Source organism: Cervus canadensis, chromosome 3 (genome assembly GCF_019320065.1).
Source record: "Cervus canadensis isolate Bull #8, Minnesota chromosome 3, ASM1932006v1, whole genome shotgun sequence".
Lineage (NCBI taxonomy): Eukaryota > Metazoa > Chordata > Mammalia > Artiodactyla > Cervidae > Cervus > Cervus canadensis.
In genome coordinates this window covers 81,010,753-81,035,874 of record NC_057388.1, presented here as the reverse complement: position 1 = coordinate 81,035,874, position 25,122 = coordinate 81,010,753, and the positions used below count along the sequence as shown (strand labels likewise).

General features: G+C 40.5%; 1 protein-coding gene across 1 annotated transcript in view; it reads right to left on the bottom strand.

The window, feature by feature from the left end:
* Positions 1-25,122, bottom strand: part of CPED1 (cadherin like and PC-esterase domain containing 1) — a 313,542-nt gene that overhangs the window by 204,203 nt on the left and 84,217 nt on the right. The window contains exons 6-7 of the mRNA XM_043463564.1: positions 3,419-3,551; positions 1,459-1,627 (exon numbers count right to left, since the gene is read on the bottom strand). Coding sequence (XP_043319499.1) covers positions 1,459-1,627; positions 3,419-3,551 — 302 coding nt within the window. The remainder of the gene's footprint in view (positions 1-1,458; positions 1,628-3,418; positions 3,552-25,122) is intronic.

Genomic DNA, 25,122 nt, shown 5'->3' with positions numbered 1-25,122 from the left:
TATATACTGATATAGAATACTGATTATTGTCCTTAAATTTAAGGACAATACTCTTAATACTCTTAAGACCTAAGTCATCAACACCATTTCCTTACAATATCAGTTATCTATTTTATTAAGCAATGTAACCCTTGCATCTTTTATCATGCTTATCTGTTTTTTCATTGACAATATTTAAACATGCCTTTTAAAAATCTTTCACTGTTGGAAGATTTTCCAAAACTTAAAGTGTAGTTTATGTAAGATAACTTCTGAAAAGTATCATTTACAGCCACTTTTAAATCTCTTGAAATTATAAGAGGCACTTGTGCCTTCTCTTTTTATTAAACCATTTTATTCTGATTAGAATACAAAAATCTGTACAAATTTAATGTATACAAGATGATGAGTTTAGAGATACATATACACCCATAAACCCATCACCGCAATCAAGTTATAAACATATCTATCCCCTCCAAAAGTTTTCCTTCATCCTACCTATTTATTTGTTTAGTGATAAGAACACTTAAAATCTATCCTCTTAGCAAATCTCAGTATTATTAACTATAGGCACTATACTGTAAGTATATAGATCTCTAGGACTCATTTAGCATAACTGAAATTTTATATCCTTAGACTAACACCTCTCCAGCCCCTGGTAATCACCATTCTATTCTTTGCTCCTGTGAGTTTGACTAGTTTAGATTCCTTCTCTATGTGGGATTGTGTGGTATTTGTTCTTTGAAGGCATTGCGTTTGATTTTATAGAAGTAATTGTTCAGAAAACAGATAAGAGGAAGTGGGAGGAAACTGAAAGAATGCATTATGCATTTCCTCTTACCTGAGATCTGAACAATTATTTCTGTAAAATCAGAAACTCCTTAAAATTTATCAAATATACTTACTAGACTAAGCTAAGCTGAATTACCTCTTATAACTAAACTTTTTGGAGGTTATTATTAAGTTCTTCCCTGAAAACTTTCTCATCATGCTTTATATCAGGGCTCACTATGTCAGGCATCCTTGAGAGAGTTGTTTTTTACTCAACAAATATTCCATATTGAATGCCAAAATGAAATAGGCACTATGCTTCCTAAAAATAAGGCAAAAAGCATAAGGGCAAAACTATATTTTCCTTTGTTGCACTGACTACATTTTTCTTAAGTAGAAAGTCAAGTCAAGAAAAACAGACCATAGCTGAAAACTAGCTTTATAATGGGTCAAAGAACTTACTAAAATGATAAATTGAGGGGAAAAAAAAATAAGATGTAGCCTTTGTGATCCCGAGTGAAGCTGTTTCTAGGTGATTTTTGAACTACACTTATTAAATGAAAATCTCTGCTTGCAGCAATAAAACGATACAATCTTTGTTCCATGGGAGTTTATGATAATCAGAAAGGTCAAAAAAAGGGAGCCCAACTCACTTTACTTATCTTCAGTATACTTTGTGGGAAATAACTGCTTCGATGGAAATTTTACCTTAACAGTGAAGCGTTTTTTCTTTGGTGGATTCCAAATTGTGCCAGTCGAATGAATGAATGCACGCAGAGGAGTTAAGGATGTCACCAGTACATATGCTTTAAGAATTACAGATAAATCTTTGGCTCTCAAGAGTGTTTCTTGTGGAGCAAGGGCTGTGGTTTGATTCCTAAAAATTATAAAACATAATTAAAGCTCCATAAGTTGGAGTGAGTATGTAAATTGTAAATTACCTCAGCACTTTGTACATCCCATCTTTCACTCCTTGGATCCCAGCCTTCAGTGTATGGGCTTCCCTAAACAAAAGCTAAAATAATACCAAAAATAAGGTTTAAAGATCTAAAAAAAAAATGTTACATTAGTCACATCTGGTACCATCCCAACAAAAGATATACAAATAAAAGTTTAGGAAACCCCTGAAATCTTCCTGTTCTGCCCTTGTCTACCTTTGCTCTATCTTTTCCTCTACAAGATATTGTTTCTGAGTAGTGGACAGATCATGAAAAATATGCCAGAATACTTTCCCCACTAATTTTATTCTACTTATAATCCACAGGTGGTGCTAGTGGTAAAGAACCTGCCTGCTAATGCAGGAGACATGAGAGACGCAGGTTCGATCCCTGGATTGGGAAGATCCCCTGGAGAAGGGCATGGCAACCCACTCCAGTATTCTTGCCTGGAGAATCCCCATGGGCAGGGGAGCCTGGCGGGCTACAGTCCATGAGGTTGGAAAGAGTTGGGCCTGACTGAAGCATCTGAGCACGCATGCATGCAATAATCTACACCACAGGATCATTAAGGGTTAATTTAAGGGATGAAGTTTCAGGAAACACCTCAGTCTAAAAAAGGAAAAAAGGAAAAAAAAAACAAACACTAGTTGAATATTTTGTGATGAAGCAAATAGACTTTGATCATGTGTGTATGTGTGTTAGTCTCTCCGTTGTGTCCTACTCTTTGAGATTCGGCTCTATGGACTATAGCCTGCCAGGCTCTTCTGTCCATGCAATTCTCCAGGCAAGAATACTGGAGTGAGTTGCCGTTGCCTTCTCCAGGGGATCTATCCGACCCGGGGATCGAACCTGCGACTCCCGCATTACAGGCAGATTCTTTACCATCTGAGTCACCATGGAAGCCCACATCCATCATAAATGGTACCAAAATGTATGTGTGTGTGTGACTCGATCAGTCGTGTCCGACTCTTTGCGACCCCGTGGACTGTAGCCCACCAGGCTGCTCTGTCCATGGAATTCTCCAGGCAAGAATACTGGAGTGGGTTGCCATTTCCTTCTTCAACCAGAATGTATAGCTATTTTCTCTTCTGCACCCTATTTCTGTATTCCAATTATCTAAGTTCAGGCAATGAAAAGAGAGTGCTATTTCATCTTTTGAAGTCTACATAAGCAGAAATGCATATGATTCTTCAAATACTATCTAAAAATTATAAAATGACATGAGGCAAACTCTTTTGCACCTCGGATAAGATAATTAAAATCTCTTAGTTTTTCACTGTAATTTATCTACATGACAAAATCATTTCCCTGGAAGCAACTTAAGTAACTTGGTACCCTACAGTTGTTTTCTTAGAGTCCTAAAAAAATAACTAGAAAAAAATCATTCAGCCATATTCATAGACTAAGGCGTGTTATTTGAATATAAAATGGAAGTTAAAATTTTATAGTTTCACACTGTCAAGCTTTTAAATTCAATTTCCATTAGTGTAACTTTCTAGATAAGAGTCCTATTTACCCAAATGTTTATTCTATGGCAAGAGAGGTTTGAATTAGTCTAGAAGAAAATAGACTGTGGCATTCTTTATTAAGAAGAGATAGTTGAAAATTTATGTAACAGAACCTAAAACTTCAAACATGTAAAAACCCCTAGATGTGTCTAGTGCTTTTTTTCTTATTGGCTATCTTCTAAAATGCATGCTTGGTGTAATAATTCAAGATGATTAGCTTACAGCTGTTCACGTCTCCAGTCCTCTGGTTTCCACATATGCGACTTCAGTGTTTTTAAAAGGTGACTTGAAGTCCTCAGCATTAATTGTATACTCTGATCCAGACACACAGAAGGGCTCACCAGAAGTTGCAATTCTGAAAGATTCAAAAGAGCAAAAGACAGTCATTTTATTGTTTCCTTTTGGAGTGGCTTCCAAAATAGAGTCTGCTGTGTTAACCTCCTGGGTCCAAGGGAAATAGGCAGCAAATTTTCTCTCCATTCTGAATCAAGGTTAGATCCATCAAGCATGAAGGCATGTTTAGAGAGTCCTTTGCTTAGTGGTATGTTCTCTTACCATAGACTAGTAAAACAATTGTAGTAATATTTAAATTTTCTTGCTCAGGAAGGGAAATAGATATAATGTCTCCCTCTCCCTCCCCAGGAAGGTCTGTCTTCTGTACAGCTAAGAGATGCACTCTGGATTCAGGGAATGGTGGTGTAGGAACTGACTTCCGTTTGCGATGAGAATACCACATAGACAGCTTGAGTTGACTTCCTGACAATGCAGTCCTTCACAAGCTAGAGTATGTCATGCTTCTTGACCTTGATAACCTCAAGAAGAGTGTTTCATTATTTTGTAGAATATTATTTGTGCTTAGTCGCTCAGTCGTGTCTGACTCTTTGAGACCTCTACAGTTCATCTGTAGCCCACCAGGCTCCTCTCCCCTGTCCATGGGATTTTCCAGACAAGAATACTGGAGTGGGTTGTCATTTCCTTCTCCAAGAATATTATTTAATGAGTTTTTTAAGTGTGTAAAAGTAAAAACCAAAAATGATGACTTACTTATGAACACATATTGATAGAAGGTAATTCTGTTATCCATATCAGCATATGCAGAATTACCTTATACTTCTTAATGGTTTGCGGTGTTCCATTTAATGAATATATTTAATTTAACCATTCCCTTATTGCTGTGTATTTAGATTATTTCTGCAATGTTTTTCTTCTGCTATTTCAAACATACTATCATGAACACTCTTAACATCTAATCTGGTGTACTTTTACAAGTTTATCTAGGGATGAATTCAAATCTACATGTGTAATTGTTGGGTCAATGGGTAAATGCATTGTAAATTTGATCAACATTACTCAACTGCCTTCTAAAAAGGTTGCCCCAATTTCACTCTCTCCAACAGTATATTAAGAGTTGTTGTTTCCTTACTGCCAGGTCACAGAGCTTTAGTTTCAAATTATACAATTTATCTAGCTCCCCAAATAGAATAAAGCCTTTAAATCATTCCCCTCCTTGTGCATGTTTCATCAATACTAACACAGTCTAATTTAAAATACTTCATGCTCTTAAGTAAAAGTCAGCAGAAGTCAAGTTGTTCAATATATTCCCATACCTCATTATTTAGCACAGTGTGACCTTTCTCAAAAAATGATAGCCTATTTGTAAGACTTCCTTATTAATGAAGTTCTAATATATCATAATTAAGGAAATATTCAAATTGCTTGTTTCTGGAGGTGACACATGAAGAGCCATTAAGGTAATTTCTTTCCCTGAGCATCACAACTACAAGAGAGTTTAAGCATTAATACAGTCCTTTACCTTTGTAGTAAGAAAATAGGTGTTCTTCTCCCCACCCCCTCGCAACTAAATAGACATGGGTGGTTCAGTGGTAGAATTCTCACCTGCCATGCAGAAGGCCGGGGTTCGATTCCCGGCCCATGCAGCTACAGGGTCCCCTAGGGCTTCCCAGGTGGCTCAGATGGTAAAGAATCTGCCTGCAATGTAGGAGGCCTGGGTTTGATCCCTAGTTCAGGAAGTTGTCCCCCAGAGAAGAAAATGGCAACCCACTCCAGTATTCTTGCCATGGACAGAGAAGCCTGGCGGGCTACAGTCCGGGTCGCAAAGAGTTGGACAGGACTAAGTGACTAACACTTTCACCTTCCCGTTTACCTTTAATACCAGGAAGCACAGCACCAGTTTGAAGTCCAAGCAGAGGTGACTTTGAAAAACCTAAACATGTTAAGTGTTTCGCCAAAGTGGGAGCTCAATGGTTTTGAAGAAGTAATCAGCAAATATGTCAAAAGAATACATGATTTCATGTCATCTTAGTTCAAGTGGAGAAGCCTAAACATGCAGTTGAAGCAATCCAATGTAGGAACTGCCAAGAATATGTCAAATTTCCAAATCAGCCCCTGAAACTATGATTGAGTAATAAAATTGAATATTGATTAAAGTAAATTTTACCTTTTGTGAGATATATATATATATGACATTCTGTTATATCATTCCAGGTTTGGAGGTTACTTTGAACAATTCTAAAACAAAAAATCAAACAAAAATCCCCACAACTCTAATTAGACCTCCCCCAACACCTAAAATTATTTCATTTCCCTTGATTACAGCTAAAAATGAAAAATAAGTTCCATCAATATCTTTTAAAACTGTAACAACATTTTATCAAGCTTTAATAAGTAAGTGTGGAAGCTTTAAGTATCCTAAGTTCTTGTTTAACAGAGTCAGAAATTTGTTGGTAGTCACCGTAACCTATGATGTTACCGCATGTGTGCCAAGGGGCTTCAGTCATGTCTGACTCTTTGTGACCCCCATGGACTGTAGCCCACCAAACTCCTCTGTCCATGGCATTTTCCAGGCAAGAATACCAGAGTGGGTAGCCATTCTCTTCTTCAGGGGATCTTCCTGACCCAGGGATCAAACCTGGGCTTCCTGCACTGCAGGCAAATTCTTTACCATCTGAGCCACCAGGGAAACCCATAACCTTTTTGGGCATTATCTGTCAAGGTCTTCTCAATAGATCAGTTCAATCCATTTATTTAAATATTCCCTTCCCCTTATCCCTTGACCGCCAAACACACAGAGAAGCCTAGAAGTCTCCTACGAACAACGTCAAAACCAGCTTCTGGGTTTGGAAGGAATTTGGGAGATGAGGTGCTATTTAGCCTTCTAAATGGCCTTGTAGTTCATTAACATGTGCTTATTTTCAGAAAGTAATTAAATACGGAGGGCTCAGTATCCGTCTTTCAGGTATTCCTATCTCACTCTTTGAGGTCTCAGTGGATAGCAGATACAGATGTGAAGTATCATACGTGCTCTTATCTGTTAACTATTCTTGGCTTATCTGAGAAGAGTCCTGAAGTCATAACTTGACTGCTCACTTAGAGTAAGAAGGAACAACTTATTAGAGATGCATGAAGACTGCTCTTTTCATACATTCTAATATCTGGTTGGCTGGGTCCTAAGTACCTGCTAACTGTTGCGCTGTCTTCTGTAAAGAAAGATTAAACTTGGGGTTTCATTTTACTTCTTACCAACCAATGATTAATGGGCTTGTGACACTGTCAAGGAGTCTTCTAGAACACAGGATGTCATTCTCCAGGAATCTTTTGAACTTCCCACATCACAGACTATAAGACTGATAGAAGTATGCAATAAATATCTGTTGTAGCAATGAACTAGTTTGGGGAGGGGATGGTGTTAAGCTAATGTGCAGTTGGAGAACAATGAGCATTTCAATGTATTAAAAAGATTTTATTTGGTTATTTATTCTTTCACTTCTATGTGGCATGTAATTACATACATCATAGGCAAAGACTACACACTGGAAAACACTTGTACTAGCAAAGATTAGATGCCAAATTTACATTGTGTTTGATTTAATGCTTTACCCCGTGGCTAATAATGAATAGCAAAGTAATAGTGAAAGTATAATTATATTTCCCAAGTGTTTAAATATTGTCTTGCATTTCACATTAGGAAGCTAAATTTAGCCAGTAATTTCTTACTTTGAAACTTCTAGCGAAGATAAAAGCCCTTAATTAATAATTAACGACTGGTTTTGAGATTAGAAGTGTAGATAAGTATTTCTGAATGTATTCACTGTTCTTCCTGCAGGAGGACGTTTACAAGTCTTATTCCTTAGCCTGCAAGACAGCCTCAGAACTTTCATGTACAGCAAATTTAAACAGAACAATTGATACATGTACAAGCTAAAGTCATAACCAGGAAATAACTCTATCAGTCAGGGCACTGGGAGAAAACAGATGGATGACAGAGTCAAAGGAATAAGTGAAGACACTACCAGAGACTAACTAAGCAAAAGAGATAGTCAACAAGGACCTCCTGTGGAGCACAGGGAATTCTATTAATACTCACTACTCTATAATAGGGCTTCCCAAGTGGCACTAGTGGTAAAGAAAAAAAAAACCTGCTTGCCAATGCAGGAGACAAAAAAAATGCGAGTTCACTCCCTGGATTGGGAAGATCCTCTAGAGAAGGGCATGGCAACCCACTCCAGTATTCTTGCCCGGAGACTCCCATGGACAGAGTAACCTGGTAGGCTATAGTCCATGTCCAAAGAGTCAGACATGACTGAAGCAGCTTAGCATGCACACACTCTATAATAACCTGTGTGGGAAAAGAATCTGGCAAAGAATGAGACATATGAGTGTGTATAACTAAATCACTTTGCTTTTCACCGGAAACTAACACAACACCGTGAATCAACTATGCGTGCGTGTGTGCTCAGTCGCTTGAGTCATATCCTGCTCTTCGCGACCCCATGGACTGTAGCCCGCCAGGCTCCTCTGTCTGTGGAATTCTCCAGGCAAAAATACTGGAGTGGGTTGCCATGTTCTCCTCCAGGGGATCTTTCCAATCCAGGAATCAAACCCTTCTACATCTCCTGCATTGGCAGGCGGGTTCTTTATCACCAGCACCACTTGGGAAGCCTGAATCAAGTATGCTCCAATATAAAGTTAAAAACAGAGACTATCAAAGAAAGAGTTGGTAACAAAAGCAAGAGCAGAGTTGCGAGAAAACACCACCAGGCGGTGAAGCTCCCAGGGCTGAACAACAGAAGCTCTTACCACCCCTAGCCCAGGAGGGAGCCGATTGCGGACCCAGGCAAAAGGCACAGGTGTGGGAAAGGACCCAGAGAAGCAAGAGCGAGGGCCACAGGGAGAAGTGCCCAGGCGTTTCCAAGCCAGGATCCTGCGGGGAAGCAGCCAGGGAATAAACGCTCTCCCCGTGAGCTCTGGTCTCCACTGGCAGGGATGGTTTTTCTCTCACCACCTCAATATGGTGTCCGTTAGAGTGGTGTGATTTGCTACGATCTCATCGGGAGATGAGGCACCACTGGGGCAGCTCCAGTCGGGGGCAGAGATGGGCACGTCAAGGTGAAGGGTCTCAGGCCAAGAGGCCTCATAGCAGCAGAGCCCATGCTGAGCGCAGGAGGCCACGGAAGAGAAGGTCATCAGCAGACAGCCAAGGGAACGGCTGCGCCTTGTAAGGAAGCGGCCATTCCACAAGGGAGGGTTTCGGGACCTAGGTTTTTTTTGTTTGTTTGCCTTTACCACACAAACTGAACCCGGGCCTGAGAAGACACGGGTGAAACCCATAAAGACACCTGCTCTAAATGGTCCAGCTCATTGTAATTTAGTCGCTAACCAATATTTTTTTTTTTTTAATTTTCAAATGATGTTGCAAATAACATTTATTTTAAAAATTCTAGTTCCTGTCTATAAATGGGTTCCTATTCATAGGTTATATGACCATGAGCTAATTCCTTACGTTTTCTAAGTTCTGTGTCTTTATGTGAAAAATGAGAATAATAATAGTAATATTAAGAAGAAGAACCTACCTCATATGGATGCTGACAGGATTAAATACAGAATTTCCTTTAAAGTCCTTTGCAGAGCACTGGGCATGTGTTAAATGTTCAAAAATCATGTTAAATAGCTACTGGCTATAGTAGTTTAGTATAATCTTTTTCTATAGCATAGAAAACCTGTTTGTCACTTTGGAAGCTTCAAAGTGTAACTAAAATGCTATTCCTTTTGAATTCATCCAACACTAAGGGGTTCTCACCACTGCTGGCTATCTGAAAAAGGCTAATCTATTAAATTTTCTTTTATGTGATTCTTAAACTTCTGACATTTCACATTAGCTAGTTAAGAACAAAGCAGAAGTATGCGTAATAAGCACAAATATGTAGTCTAAAATTAAACATAGCAGCCTTACTGTAGAAGGCCTGTAAAGACATGTGCAAGTTTTAGTGACTTTCCTCAAGTTTAGCATTGCGGTTGCCCAGTAAAGCTGTTAAAGGAGTTCTTTATTAAGGATAGGTTTCCATAGATGGGGTAAACCGAGGGCTAACCCAGTTACTGCAATATTTATGTCTGTTCTTCTGTACTTTGTTCAGGAAAAGACTTTTGCAAACAACCAGTACAAGGAGTTCTTAGTCAACAGAAACAGATCTTAGTTAACAGATTTATTACACATAAATAAAACTCCCTAGACAATCCGTGACACATGGATGAAACTCCCTGGACTATTTCAGACCTACACTTGAACTTAAATGCTATAATCTGAGGATTTATATACTTCAAACACATCAATTCCTTAACACAATTTTACTTTTATTTTAAGCAAGTGGCATTAGCTAAAGAGTACCTTTGAGAAAATGGATAAACCAAACGCATAAAGGCATGATTAATACATAATTCTAGGCTGAAGTCAGGCAACTCAAAATTACTGTTTTGAGACCTGACATTATTATATTATTACCTATGTGGTTTTTATACCAATAGTTGATACTCTATAGTTTCAGCATATCTTTCCTGTGTTTGTTGCTACATAAGGGTGTCAAACCACAAATATAAATGGCATAGTAATTCAATACAGTACTTTTTGGGGAAAAGAATAACTTCCACTTTATTTTATAGGAAATGAGATGCAGTCCACATCCTGATATAAGTGGAGACACAATCTGGGCCATAAAAATGACCAGATCAATTTCATAGCAATGTACTTTAAAGGAATAGTCATTGCATAAAGTTTTCACCAACTAACCAATCAATCAATCAACTGCTTACTGAGAATTCAGTAAAGTAAATGCAAGCCATAAATGCCCTCCTTTCTGTTCTTTTTCAGTGGAAGTGTCAAAGTCATGCAATTCTACAAAAACAATTTTCCCCATGGACTGCTCTGTGTGTTGACCATGACAACATAAAAACCTTGAATTCTGCTCATTTTCCTTGGTAATAAAAGCTATGCCTAGACTACGACTTCAATTTTCTTGCCATGTGACTTCACTGCAATGACCAAATAGCATGAAAGATTGTTTTCTTACCTTATGGCAACTTAATTTGCTTTGATGCTTTTCTACATAAATTTTCCAGGGGAAAAGAAAAGGGAAGGAAATACTTTACTACCTCAGTAAGACCAAAGATGAATAATTTGGTATAAATCAGTGAGCATCATTAATAACAATTTGAAACACAACCTCCAACAAATATTAGTACCTAGAGTGCAACAAATATGATAATAGAGTAGCTGTCTAAGCCCACTCACTGTGAAAATAAGTTAATCACTTTATTAATATTAAACTTTTTCTCAGGAATATTTTCTGGAGTAAACTACAAAACTTTATTTATATCATCTACATCAGAATAAGTAGTGACTTATTAGAGGTTTGTAACAGTGATTCAAAATTCTTTTTAAGTATATTGAAGTCAATCTCAATTTAAATGTAATACACAAATACAGTGAGTCATTGCGCCTATTTTAAATGAAACCATGCATTAACATAGCTCTTCTTTAATGGCAACTTCACAGATGAACTCCATCTTCAATTTTCACCTATATTTTTGGTATAATAAAGTATACATGATATTTCTATCAATTTCCTTCTCTACTCCTATAGTATTTACAAATAAACTTATTGCATGTGAACCAGCACATATTTAAAATATCAATATTTTCATAATATCTGACTCCAAGAGTGAGACAAATAGAGAACATGCAGAGGCTAGAGGCAGTTGCCCAAATGAAATCTAATGAGGCCTAGAAGTCCCAGTGCCAGAAATAGGTCAAGAACATGGCAATACGTCAGAAAAGATTTCTGGTTATGACACTGAAAAAATATTCCTATGGAACCATTTTGTTTTCAGGTTCTTTCCCTCCAATTAATCGGCAATATGATTGGTGTCTGTGGCTGTCGGTTTTAGCTGGGTGACACAGGAGTCCACTCATCATAGATGAGGACACAGACAAGGGTCAGAAGCCAGGCAGAACCTGATCAGAGTTTCTGAAACAGTGTCTCAGTTCCACCCTGAGCTGGGTAAGCCCATCAGCCAGATACATTTGGCCTATTTTGCATCTTTGGGGCTTCCCTGGTGGCTCAGTGGTAAAGAATCTGCCTGCAATGCAGGAGTCCTGGGTTCAATCACTGGGTCTGGAAGATTCCTTGGAGGAGGAAATAGCAACCCACTACAGTATTCTTACCTGGAGAATTCCATGGAGAGAGGAGCCTGGCAGGCTACAGGAGCCTTAGCGCAAAGGAGCCTTTTCGACCTTGCAAAGGGTCAGACACAACAGAGTAACTGAACTAGCCAACAAACTAAACCAAAGCGGGGAAGAGTCTTCATATCTGAAATGTTAAGTAACTGTTGGTCTTTAAAGATGTTAATTAGGTGATAAATTTTGAATTTTTTCCCCCTAAACTCTCTACTCGGTAGAATTTAGGCCAGGACATTAAACTCAAATAACTATTTTCTAATATAAGAATACTCTTCATGTTTTCTCCATACATCTCTCATCTTTTGTACTGCCAAGATGCTTTTAGCATACATGTGCTTGTGTGTATTATGTGTATTACCTAATTTATATATATGACATTTAATATATAACATAAATACATATTTGTATTACATAAAATATTAGTCTTATATACATATATTATTTTCTAGAGATTTAATTCACTCTAACTCAGGCTACAGAGTTTTCACATCAGCATTTTATTTCAATTAACACCACTTGTTTGCATGTTCCTGTAACAGCAATCCCAGACTGAACTTCTAGGTCTAAACTGCTATGTTGTTGCTGTTTAGTCGATAAATCACATCCAACTCTTTTCAATCCCATGGACTGTAGTCTGCCAGGCTCCTCTGTCCATGGGATTTCCCAGGAAAGAATACTGGAGTAGGTTGCCATTTCCTCCTCCAGGGGATCTTCCCGACCCAGGGATCGAACCCATGTCTCCTGCACTGTAGGCGGATTCTTTACCACTGAGCCACCAGGGAAGCCCAAGCTGCTATTTATACTTTAAATAGGTGGGTAGTGGATACTAAGTCATTTATATCTTGCTATTTCTTATGAAACACACTAAATGTCTTAGGGAAAACAATTCTCTGACACCCAATAATATCTCAGTCATTTTCAATAAATTAGGGATGGGCAGTTATTGCTTTAAAAAATTCTGTGAGCTATGGCATCACTCAGGGGTTCAAAGTCACGAAATGACAGTCATACTCTCTGCTGAAGTTTGACTCTGTAGACTCAGTCAATGGAAGCTGAATCAAAAGCTTGGATTTTAAGTAGTGGAAAACATTCAAGCTCATTTTAAGTCTAAAGAACTCAAGCTATCTTTAAGTAAAGGGAAAAAGAATGAGTAACAGTGAAAAAAATATCAAAGTATAGGTTTTCTGTTCCTCTTTTCCCCTCTAAGAAAGAATGATACATGCTAATTTGGGAACCAAGTTTGTAATGTTGTTGGAAGTAATGGGAAAAAAATAAATTGATCTTTAAATCTATATAAATGAGTCAGAAAGAGAAGAGTGAAAAAAGAGACCAACAAAGAGAGAGGATGTACAGGATGGGGTTTTGGTGAGCTGACAGGGGTGCCTAGGGGAAAAAAAGAGGGTTGTAAAAGCAGAATTGGGCAGAAATTTCACTATATGTTGAGTAAGGCTAATTCCCCTTTGGCTGCCATTTTGTCACTAGATCTCCTTCCCTCCAAAAAAAGGTACTGAAAAATTCAAACTACGCCTGGAGGTTTGTTTACAAATAAACAGTGTTATTGTTGGAGGGGGTGTTTTATTTTTTTGCTTACCACAACATAATGCTCAGCATTCTCTCAAATGTTTCTGGGCCCCCTGCCACGCCCGGGGCCAAGGTCAGGTCCCTTCAGCCCAGTTAGCTGCTGGGGTGTACCACTACGAGAGAAAGGAGTGGGGCACAGGCAGGCGAGCAAAATCTGATTTAGAGAAAAAGTACATGAGGTTTCCTTTATGAGAAAAGTTGAACTAAAGAGTGTTCATTCAATTTCATAGCTCTAGAGTGAAAAGTGACAGAAGTTCATGGCCGCCGTCACCCACCAAATGATTAGCAATTCAGGTTTTCAGCTCGCTGCCTCACAATCACTCACCTGGCCTCCAACGCGCCACTATGGGCTGATTTCTCTGAGAATGCTGCATTTATTCAGCATTTTCTTCAAGAAATCTGGCTTTTACTTACCAAATTGCTTAAACCATTCACAGTATCCATTGGTCTCAGGAGTTTCAAGTGACATTAAGGGCACACATTTCTGACTAGAAATTTTCAAAACTGGCATGAGACTCTCGGATTTGGGGTTGTTTTTTCAGTTTTGCTTCCCTCATGAGCTATATTCCATATAATTAAGGACTTTTCACCCACTGAACAGCTTCAAATGTTGTTCCAGTAGCTTACAAACATGAAAATATTCTATTAAAATCTGTCTTAAAGGTAAAATTTCTCTTAATTAAAAGAGTACACCTGGTACTTTGCTTATTTTGCTCTTGGCATAACACATGTAGATTTACCAATAAATCATGTAAGTGGAAAATTTTAAATATCACTTTGTGGGTGGTATCTTTGCTTTTTATAGCCTTCTATGAATATAGTTTAAAGTTCTCTCCCTTCAATGACACAAGCTTTTCTAAAACTGGCTGTTGAATGACCTACAGAGGACTAAGAGAAGGGATCTAGAAAAAGAAACATTACAAAATACTGAGCTGAAAAGATAAATTAGGCATAATAAGTTTACTTAACCACATAATCTCTCTTTTTCTTCTTAATTCTGTATTTAGAGAGAAAGTAAATATTCCTGCTCCTGCAGTATTTGGAACACAAGAATATAAATATAAATAGTTATAGCTTTATATTTGAAGGATAATTGCAGCCATATTTCCATATTCTGTTCAAGAGAAATATTTCAGGTACAGTCATAACATTGTTAGAACTCAATGATGTTAAACTCAACCATCCCAACCCCCAAAAACTGGAAAAGACAAGACATTCACATTTCGTTGATGTTCTCTGAAACCATACAGTCAACGAGGGATGACAAGAATGCTATCTGGTTATTATTTACCAGTGTATTGGAGTTTTAGTGTGACAGCAATCTGAATTCAACTAGGAATTCACCATGTCTGGCCCTGATTGGAAGAACCGTGGGTGAGACCTAACAGTAAGAAAACTGTCCTAAGGAAGAAAGAGTGGATGGAAGAGAAGGCCAAGGATAACAGGATGACACGAAAGAGTGGGGGCAGCATTTAGTAATATTCCATAGGCCTTACTTCCACTCCAGGTTTCATGTCAGAAGCTAAAACAATACTGAAAAAAAATGTTTTTTCAGTGAGAGTGTAACATTCCAAGCAATAGAAAAAAATTATAATGTAAAGAAAGATTTTGACTATTGATTTTTTTTTTACTACTACTAAGTCAGTTTAGTGTTGACTGGCTTCTGAGAACACCAGTGGACTTCCAGCCAATGGACAAGACAGTGACTGGTACCCGGGGCATGGCACCAATAGTTTCAGCAGCAGCCAGAGGAGAAGCAGGCACCACATGAACCTCAGGATCCCTGACACTGGGCATGGGACAGCACAGACAATGGCAGGTGCAACAGCAGCCTCTTCCTCGTGGAACTCTAGTGGTAGAACACCTTTGAGGGGTATGACCAGTGGTATATATTGGCAACAGAGGACCACAGGGCAACAGAAGTACAGTAACTAGTGGATGTGGTATCAAGTGTAAGAGGATTGAGTTCATGAGCACATAAGGTACACCCTCTGAGACAAAGGGGGCATTTGAGGCCATCACAGTGATTAAGAATGTTACTGGAATTTAATGGATGAGGGTTATAAAAGCTAGCGCTCTGCCTGTCTAGGATAAGGCTGATGTTTATTTGGAATGCATTGGTAAGGTGCAGAGCCCACTGCCTGTTTGAATAATTAGATGTCCATTCTCATGGACCAGGGCACATACCACAACACCTGCTGCAATGATGAATATCACTCTATGCAAAACAATAAATTCTCCCCCATCCCATATCACTTTTGAATGTCTTGCTGGACACCCATGTGGATGAAAAACCTGTTGGTAATTATTTGAAGCTAGATCTTGACTCCACTTTATATATAAGCCCGAGGCATTTTACCCAATTTCAATATACACTGACTTTTTCCGGAATGCAATTTCATAGTCAAGCAAAGGAACACTATACTTTGTTTTGCTTGTGGCTTTCTCAAGAGTTGTTCACCAATAGCAATGGGATGCACGGAATCTTGGTTTCCTTACGATATTAACTGCACCAATCTGAATTTGCACCTGTCACTTTCAGGGAGACTCAAAATAAAAGGGGGAGCACTTGACTATTTCATTACACTTTATGATATCATTATGCCTAAACATTTACATATTGGGCTTCCCTGATGGCTCATTGGTAAACAACCTGCCTGCCAGTGCAGGAGACCCAAGAGAGTGTAGGTTCGATCCCTGGGTGGGGAAGATCCCCTGGAGGAGGGCATAGCAACCCACTCCAGTATTCCTGCCTGGAGAATCCCATGGATGGAGGAACCTGGGGGACTGCAGTGCATAGGGTTGCAAAGAGTCGGACACCCACGACTGAGGCGATTGAGCAGAGCACCAACATTTACATATTACATTACGAATTGTTATACTACAAAGCACTTTGCTTTTGGGCTTCCTAGGTGGCGCTAGTGGTAAAGAATCTGCCTGCATTGCAGGAGACAATAGTTTGATCTCTGGGTTGGGAAGATTTCCTGAAGAAGAAAATGGCAATCCTATCCAATATTCTTGCCTGGGAAATTCCATGGACAGAGGAGCCTGGCGGGCTACAGTCCATGGGCCCACAAAAAGTCAGACATGACTAAGTACATGAGCACTTTCCTTCCATTTGTCCGTTACATTAAGGACTGTTGAAATTACGTGTATAGGTTAGTTATAGACACTTCCTTCTAGATCAATCAGAGATCAATAAATAAATTTATCAAAAATGAATGTGAGGTCAGATAGGAATGAATGAAAAGATTGTTTCAGGATGATCCAAAAGTGACTGGAAGCAGGATTTTGAGAGAAGGGGGCTGAAGATGGTGAGTGTAGGTGGAGGCAAAGAAATATTTTTGTGACCATTTTAAGAACCTGGCTTTATTCCCAGGTTAGTGAATCCTAAAAAAACATGGGTCTCACCAACTAGATAAGAGCACTAGTTGTTAGTACTTACCAACTAACATTTATGGAAATGCTTATTAAATACTTAACATTTGTGGGTTGCTGGCTCTGTGTGAGAGGCATTGTTCCAAGTACTTTACGTGTAGGAACTCTTATCCTTTTACCAATCCCCAGAGACAAAATCATTATTGTCCCTACACTGCAGACAGAAAACTGAGGCATAGAGAAGGTAAGAAACTCGCCCAAGGACAGCGGGTTATTAAGAGGCCAAGAAGGGATTCACACACATGCAGCCGGATTTAGTCTGCTCTTGCCACTCCCCAGCAGAAGATGCACAATCAGGTCAAAGCAATTACTTCCTCTGAAAACCATTTTCGAGAACCATTAATCCCACAGAAATCATACATCACCCACAAAACATAATTTGGTTCTACTTACATTTATTAATTTCACATCCCCAGAATGGTGCTTTATAAACCCTTCTGGCAGCACAACCAGTGAATTCTGAAAGCCCTCCCTTGAAGGTCAGAAGAGTAGCCTTAAAGAGCCAGGACAATTAATACTTGGTCCTTCCACATGGCCCGAGGTGGTCACTATCATTCCAGAGGCCCAGACCTCTGGTTGGTGGTACACCCACATCTGAGTTGCCCCGAACCCCAGACCTATGGCTGCGGTATGACGTTTGCCACGGTAAAATTTCTAATTTGCCTAAAAATGGCTGTGGATGGTTTGAGGAGCTGACCCTGAGTGGGCGCATCAGATAAAAGGTAACGGAAGAAAGGTAAAGAGGACCCTCAGAGGATGATATGGTTGGATGGCATCACCGACTCAACAGACATGAATGTGAGGAAACTCCAGGAGACAGTGAAAGAGGGCAGCCTGGCGTGCTGCAGTCCATGGGGTCGCCAAGAGTCGGACACAACTTAGTGACTGAACAACAAAGAAGACCCTCAAGAGAGAAAGTGCCAGTGAGTGATGAGAACCTGAGCTGTTGACTCTCCCAGGGCTCTCAATTCCCATCTGTTACTGAGTTCCCAATTAAAAGGCTAAAACAAACACACAAAAAAGACTAAAAGAAAAACAAAACAAAAACAATTTCCCACCTGCAGCAAATTCACTTAACATCTCCTTATATGTAAATATTATGGTAAGTAAGAAATTACAAGAATGACTTTAGTGGATCAAATAATAATAATAAAGTGCTAAACAAGTTCTCTTTTCACTAGACCCAGGTATTAGGCTTTCTTAAATAGTTCCTTTCTTATTTTCTTGCATTATAAGAGATAGGCTTAAAATATAGTATCGCAGCTCAAGCTTATTACAAAAGGTAGTGCATGGTAAGATATGGATCTTTGCCCTTTCAGCTGTGTATGTAGCTCAGAATTCTTGGAGCTTCCATTCCTTTATCTAAAGAAGATATGTCAGTATTTGCCCCACAGATACTTACAGAGGGTTAAAAGAGTAAGCAGATAACATGCTTGACAGGGCAACTAACACAGGATACATAAAGAATTAGTGTTACTACATGTTATTATTTGAAGGTAATTTATCTATAATATAACCTTGAGGCATAAATCATGAAGACCCAGTGTATTTATAAAACAAACACAAAACTAGTACTAATCCTGTTTGATCTGTACTCAACCTCTAACTTTAGATAATACTTAAGCATAAATAGGCTTTCTTTTCATCAGAATGTCTCTAAAAAGAACAATATATATTGCTGTGACAGTTTTATGTCAATCTGAAAAGCTGAACATCTCATTCAATTTTCCTCTCCAAATCGATTCATGGATATCTTGAGTAATACATAAATAATGCCTTACGTATTACTTTTATAGATTTACAGCACATATTCATCTATAAAGCATTTTCATGACAACTCTGTGAAGAAAGAATGGTCAGTAAAATTGTTCCTCTCTTACAAGTCCAAAAATGAGGCACAAATGGGCTACATACTTTTTCCCAGGGTCACATTACTATAGGTCATAACTGGGTGCATTTCTTCTCATATGAAGACCACAGGATTCCTGATTTGAAGGCTGAAGGTTAGAATCCTTCTGATCTCTTACGCTAAGATTCTTACCAGTATTTATGAGCATCTTATGAAGATTCAGAAATGGATGAGGCAAGACAGTCCTTCAAAAGACCCTCTCAGCTAATGTGGCTAAATTACTTACTTTGTCTATTTAGGGGTAAGCTGACCCTTCCATAAGCGACACATTTTCTTCTGAAATGACCATCAACACCAGGATTGTACTGCTGCCGTGATTCTCTGCATACTAAGTCGCTTCAGTCGTGTCTGACTCCTTGCCACCCTGTGGACTGTAGCCCGCCAGGTTCCCCTGTCCATGGGATTCTCCAGGCAAGAATATTGGAGTGGGTTGCCATGCCCTTCTCCAGGTGATCTTCCTGACCCAGGGATGGAACCTACATCTCTTGGGTCTCCTGGATTGGCAGGCGGGTTCTTCACCACTAGCACCACCTTATGACTCTATGGTATCATCTATTAAAATGCCTCAGAAGAAAAGAGAAAGTTCCACCATCGTTAGATGGTGCTAACAGAAGTTTAAAAAAAATAGTCCCCACAAGTGTGAAGCAGTGAATCACAGGATTTGAATGGGGTTTACCATAAAATAAGAGTCTGTGCATCTCTCCCAGACAGAAGCACACCCAACCCATCATCAAAGAGTAAAGCATATTCCCAAATGATCCCATTCATTCAGTTAATTATACTTCTGCCAAGATATGTATCTTTGCTAATCACAACTTCAACTACAAATGAAGGATTCTAAGATTCTATTTAGGGAAATAAATGTATTTCACTGTGTTTGTAGCTTGCAGCAACTCTTATTTTGGATTTTTATCAATATATATTTTAATGGGGTCTGTCAGACTGGAAGACATTAAATGCCCATTAAAATGTATCAGTCCTAATACACTGTATTATTAATTATTATGATTACAATAAGAAGTTCAATAGACTAGCCATTAGAGCATCATCCTCCCATGAATAATGTGTTATATAACATACACTTTATGAAGCTGTGTGCCTTAAAGCTAATGTATCACTTTAGTTGGTTTTCATTTCCTAATGATGATATTTTACAAGTCAAAAATCAGTTCCCTGTTCCGAAGTTCCATGAAAATGAGCAAGCCATGAGTACTGCAAATCTACTAACATTGTTTTCCTTTCATAACATTTGCAATTTTGTTGTTGTTCAATATCTACCTCTCCCACCAGAAGAAGACTAGGTAAGAGATTCAACATACTCTATCCTCCAACACCAAAATCTGTGTGTGTGTGTGTGTGTGTGTGTGTGTGTGTGTATGTGTGTGTGTGTGTATCTGTCTCTGTATATACACCCAGGAACAAATGAATCAAAATTATAGAACAGTTCTCTTTTACTTATTTAGTTTAATCACAAAGCAAGGTAAGTGTATAAGTTTCAGGATTTCACCACTTGAGCAGCTAAATCCTAGAACTTGATTTCACTCTGCACTCTTCTTAATCTAGCTCTTGTAACCTCCAAATAGTGTAACCCCTGATGGCTTAAAATAAAGGGTTTTGCCATTCCCGTAAGAAGTTTTTTCCATCTATTTTGAAGCAAGTTATGTTTTGGGGCCTGCTGCAGTCCATGGGGTTGCAAAGAGTTGGTCATGACTGAGTGACTGAACTGACTGACTGAAGTTTTGGGGGGAGGTTTCTCATCAGGATTTCAGATTCACTGCTATCATTTCTGTTACAAATGAAGAAGGAAACAGACAGAAGAGGCTCCATCTTGAAAGCAGGACTCCATCTTGGGCTGAACTGTGGACTTTGAGCTAGATGCCCAGTATCTGTGGAAACGACATACCAACTGGAAAACCAGGCCCCTGGAAGGAAGAGCCCCAAGGCTCGTACCTAGACTCTCTGTTGCCTAAAAGAATACCCTAATTATCTGTGTAACCGAATAGAATCATAAATTCTATTATGCTTATTGGGATATGACCACAGGCCTATTGATAATTGTCCACTGTTAACTACCTAGACTTAGGGCATATGAATCATGGTTAACTTTGGTTGTATCTTTCTTTTCCTTTGTTCAGACTAGTTTCAGGGAATTTGGGGAGGTGGGTTTGGGCATGTACACTTAGGGTATATAAGGTTTTCAGAAAACCTGGTCAGGGTCCTTGGCTAAGAGGAGACTCTGCCTTGGGCCCGCCGGTGTAATAAACTGCACTCCGCTATCTGCATTGTCCTTCTGAGTGAGTTTGTTTCCCAGAACATGTGGCTACAACATTTGGTGCATTGGCTGGGAAACTCCTTACTTCGAGGAGACAAGTCCCTTTTGGGACTACTCTGAGGTCTTGCGGCTCGAATCTTCTAGAGGGGGGAAGGCACCTCGCCCCCTGGAAGGATTCTGCTTCTCAATGCCCGGACCTTTCACGTTAGCAGGTAGTGGATGGCAGCAGGGGAACTGAGCACTCAGGTGAGGAAGAAACCACCCGGTAGGGTGGAAGAGGGGGCCTGATCACTCCCCAGGAGGGATTAGAAAGGGCACAGACCCACAGGAGCCTGGAATAGGCAGGTGGCAACAATTGCTAGGTACACAGGTTGGTGAGCGTGTTAGGGCTTAGGAAGGAAATTTGTGAAGGTCATTTAGGAGGTGGGGTCCACGCCGTCTTGGGGAAAATTATTACCAAGCAATTGCCAGGGGATTGTTAGGAGAAGAAACTTGGTTTTTGTGTGCTCGTATTCTGCTATGAAATTCTTGACCCCCTCGGAATTGTCAGGCTAGAAGGAGGGGGATACATAAGTAAGTACGAATTAGCTTTTCCGGAGACGGCCTGGGACGTGGGATATTTAACCCATCTGTATTTTCATCCACACCTGGTCAAGCCCACCAAGGCAGAATGGACTTTAAAAGTTAAGGGAGAAACAGTCTTGGACCACGTCGTGTTCTGGTTCGGCTGTGCTGACTGGCACGTGAAGACACGCCGATCCCCCTTCTCCTTCTAGGATCTGGCAGGTAAGGCTCCTCTCACCCCAATAAGGCAGGAGGCATGGAGAAGGAAATGGCAACCCACTCCAGTATTCTTGCCTGGAGAATCCCATGGATGGAGGAGCCTGGTGGGCTACAGTCCACGGGGGTCGCAAAGAGTCGAATAGGACTGAGCGACTTCACTTTCACTTTCACTTTCACCCCTCAGCTGAGAAGACTTTCAGCTCTTGTATTGATTGTTTTCTTGAGTTCTCAAAGACCTGTGACCATATTTTTTTTAAGTTGCCTGTTTTCTAATTGCATCACTTTACATACTGTTGTCTAATAATATGTGGTATTTAGAATGCCTTCTTAATTATTTTGAGCAGTCAGTGCCTGGATTTTCTTAGCACCTCCTTGGTTTTCTTATGTGAACTCATCTGACAGGGAAATGCAGCTTTTTTGTTTGCCCTCTCTGCATACTGGACCATCTGAGTCAGTGTTCTAACTAATCCCCGATGGTCTCTGAGCTACTGTTCTACCAGACTCAGTAGTTATGTGCTTCAGGAATTTTTTGGTAGAATTGGTCCTATTAAGAGACTCTTGGTGTCACCTTTGTTATCTTAAAAGCTGGTCCCTTCACTGAGGCTCTTAATTTTTTGAAAACTTGATGCTATTTCAGCTGAAAAAAAATTGGCAAGGCTATTTAAAAAATTGAGGGAAGCCATTTAAGAAATTGAAAAGTAATCGCAAACAACATTGGGTAGTTGTGACTTTCAGCTCTGTATCAGTTGAATTTTTGTGCTCTTTTCCCTGTGAACGTGGTGGTTCTATTTTTCTCCAATAAAACTTTTTATTTAACAACAACAAAAAAAAAAAACAAAAGGAAGGAGGCAGAATGGCAATTTAAGTGTCATTGAGTGGAAATATCAGAAGTACGTAGGGTACTGAGAACTTCGTAGACAGAAGGAAAAGGAAAAGTAGAAGAAGGTCCGAGAAGGTTAGCAAGATGGGGGGAAGTGAATCTAAGGCAACTGTATTGGAGTGCATGATTAAAAATTTAAAGAAGGGGTTTGGAGGAGACTGTGGGGTGAAGATAAAGCCTAACTGCCTTCACATACTCTGTGAGGTCAAATGGCCCCCTATAGGAGTAGGATGGCCACAAGAGAACACCATGAACTTAAAAATAGTGGAAGCAGTCTATACAGTAGTCACAGGAGAGCCAGGACACCTGGATCAATATCCAGACATTGACTCATGGCTAGGGTTACTGAAGACCCTCCTACTTGGACAAGGTTCTGTATCCAGAAGGGAAAGGGAAAAATATTAATGACACAAAAATTGACTGATGATAAAACAGGAAATTCTACAGGATTTGGACGGGGATGACCTGACCCCTCCCCCATACTGGATAATGATACGCCTGCCTCCCAGTGCTCCACCAGGACCGGAGGCCACCTTAATGCCCCATCCAGGGCCAGGTGAAGTTCCTGCAGCAGTCGCTGCTCTTCTGCCAGCTCTCCCGGAGGTCATAGAACCGCCGTTTCGGCAGGCTCCAATCCCAGCAATGGAGACCTCTGGTCAACGCCCCCAGAATTCCACCTCAGCTGGACCTCCTAGATTGTATCCACCTCTCCTGGTGAGTACTAATGGGAAGGGGGAAGAAAACACAGCAATTAGACAGAGGCTGCGCTCCGCCAAGGAAGAGGGGGAAAGAACCCCACTACAGATGCCCCCTCCGAGAGCTATAGCAGCCTCCAGGTCAGGACGCATGGGGCACCACCATCAGCTTCTGTAGCCTATTATTACCAGCCATTTTCCTCTATGGATACATTAAACTGGCAGAGACACGCTCCACCGTACTCGGGGGAGCCAAAGGCCATGATGAGGCTAATGGAGACTATTTTTCGAACCCACCACCCTACACGGGATGACATAATCCAACTACTAGTCTCCCTTCTCAGCGCTGAGGAAAGACACAGGATCCTAACTGAGGCCAGAAAATGGTTAAGAGAAATGGCACCTGGGGGCACTGCAAACCCGCAGTGGTGGGAGAACCAGCCGCCCCCGATGAGGGGCCCAACTGGGGCTGTAACAGAGAGGAAGGGCGGGGCCACCTGGAGAGATATCCGGCGGCTATTTCACAAGGTCTCAAGAGGGGGCCCGAAAAGCTATGAGAATCGCAAAACCCTCCGAAGTGATTCAAAGGGAAAGCGAATCACCCTCTGAGTTCTGCGAAAGACTGTGCGAGGCCTATAGACTTTATACACCAATAGACCCAGCCAGAGGCTGCTGGGTCTCAGATGGTGATAAATGCAGCCTTTGTGTCTCTAGCCTACCCTGAAAATGTCAGATGGGGGGACACCAAGTGACTCATGAATTTTTATACATCCCTGAATGCCCAGTACCTTTATTAGGCAGAGACTTGCTGTCTAAATTGGGGGCACAAGTGACCTTTCCCCCCGTGAAAGACCCACTGCTCGAGTGGGCTCAAACACCTACTTACTCTTCCTCTCAGTAACCCTTCAAGATGAATGGAGGTTGCACAATCTCCCGGCAAGGAAACCGGACGGGCTAAACAGTCAAGAGAGAGAGTTAACTCAACAATTCCCTGAGGTCTGGGCGGAAGACACTACCCCCAGGCTTGCAAAATAAGTCCCACTGGTAATAGAACTCAAACCCGGTACAATTATGTCAGCACCCACCTTGGGCCTGCCAGACCTTACTAAGCCGTTTACTCTTTATGTGACCGAAAAGGACAAAGGTGGCTATGGGAGTGTTGTCCCAGATTACGGGGACATGGGACAGACCCGTGGCTTATCTCTAATCAGCTGGACAGTGTTGCCACTGGGTGGCTGGGATGCTTATGGGCAGTTGCTGCAGTTGCCTTACCGGTCCAGGAGGCAACCAAGCTGACTTTGGGCCAAGATTTGTTCGTAAAAGTCCCGCATGAGGTCAACACTCTCCTGCGAGGGGACCCCCATAAATGGCTGTCAACATCCCAGATTACTCAATACCAGGGACTGTTATGTGAGAACCCCCATTTACTACTGAGCCTTCTCAGGCCCTGAATCTGGCCACTCTCTTTCTTGTGGGACAAGGTAGGCCCTCACGTGATTGCAAGGAAATATGCCAGCAGACCTGACTTGAGAGACCAGCCAACCCCGGACCCAGATTTGGTCCTGTACACCTATATGCACCAGCTGGGTGAAGCAAGGACAATGACTGTCGGGATATGCAGTAGTCGTGGAAGAAACCATCGTTGAGGCTAGCTCTCTGCCATCACACTGGTCCGCTCAACAGGCCGAACTATATGCTCTAATCCAGGCCCTCCAGCTGTCAAAAGTTAAGAAGACAAACATTTACACAGACTCCAGGTATGCTTCTGCCACACTACAGGGCTCTATATAAGGAGAGAGGCCTTTGACAGCCTGTGAAAAAGATATTAAAAATAAGGA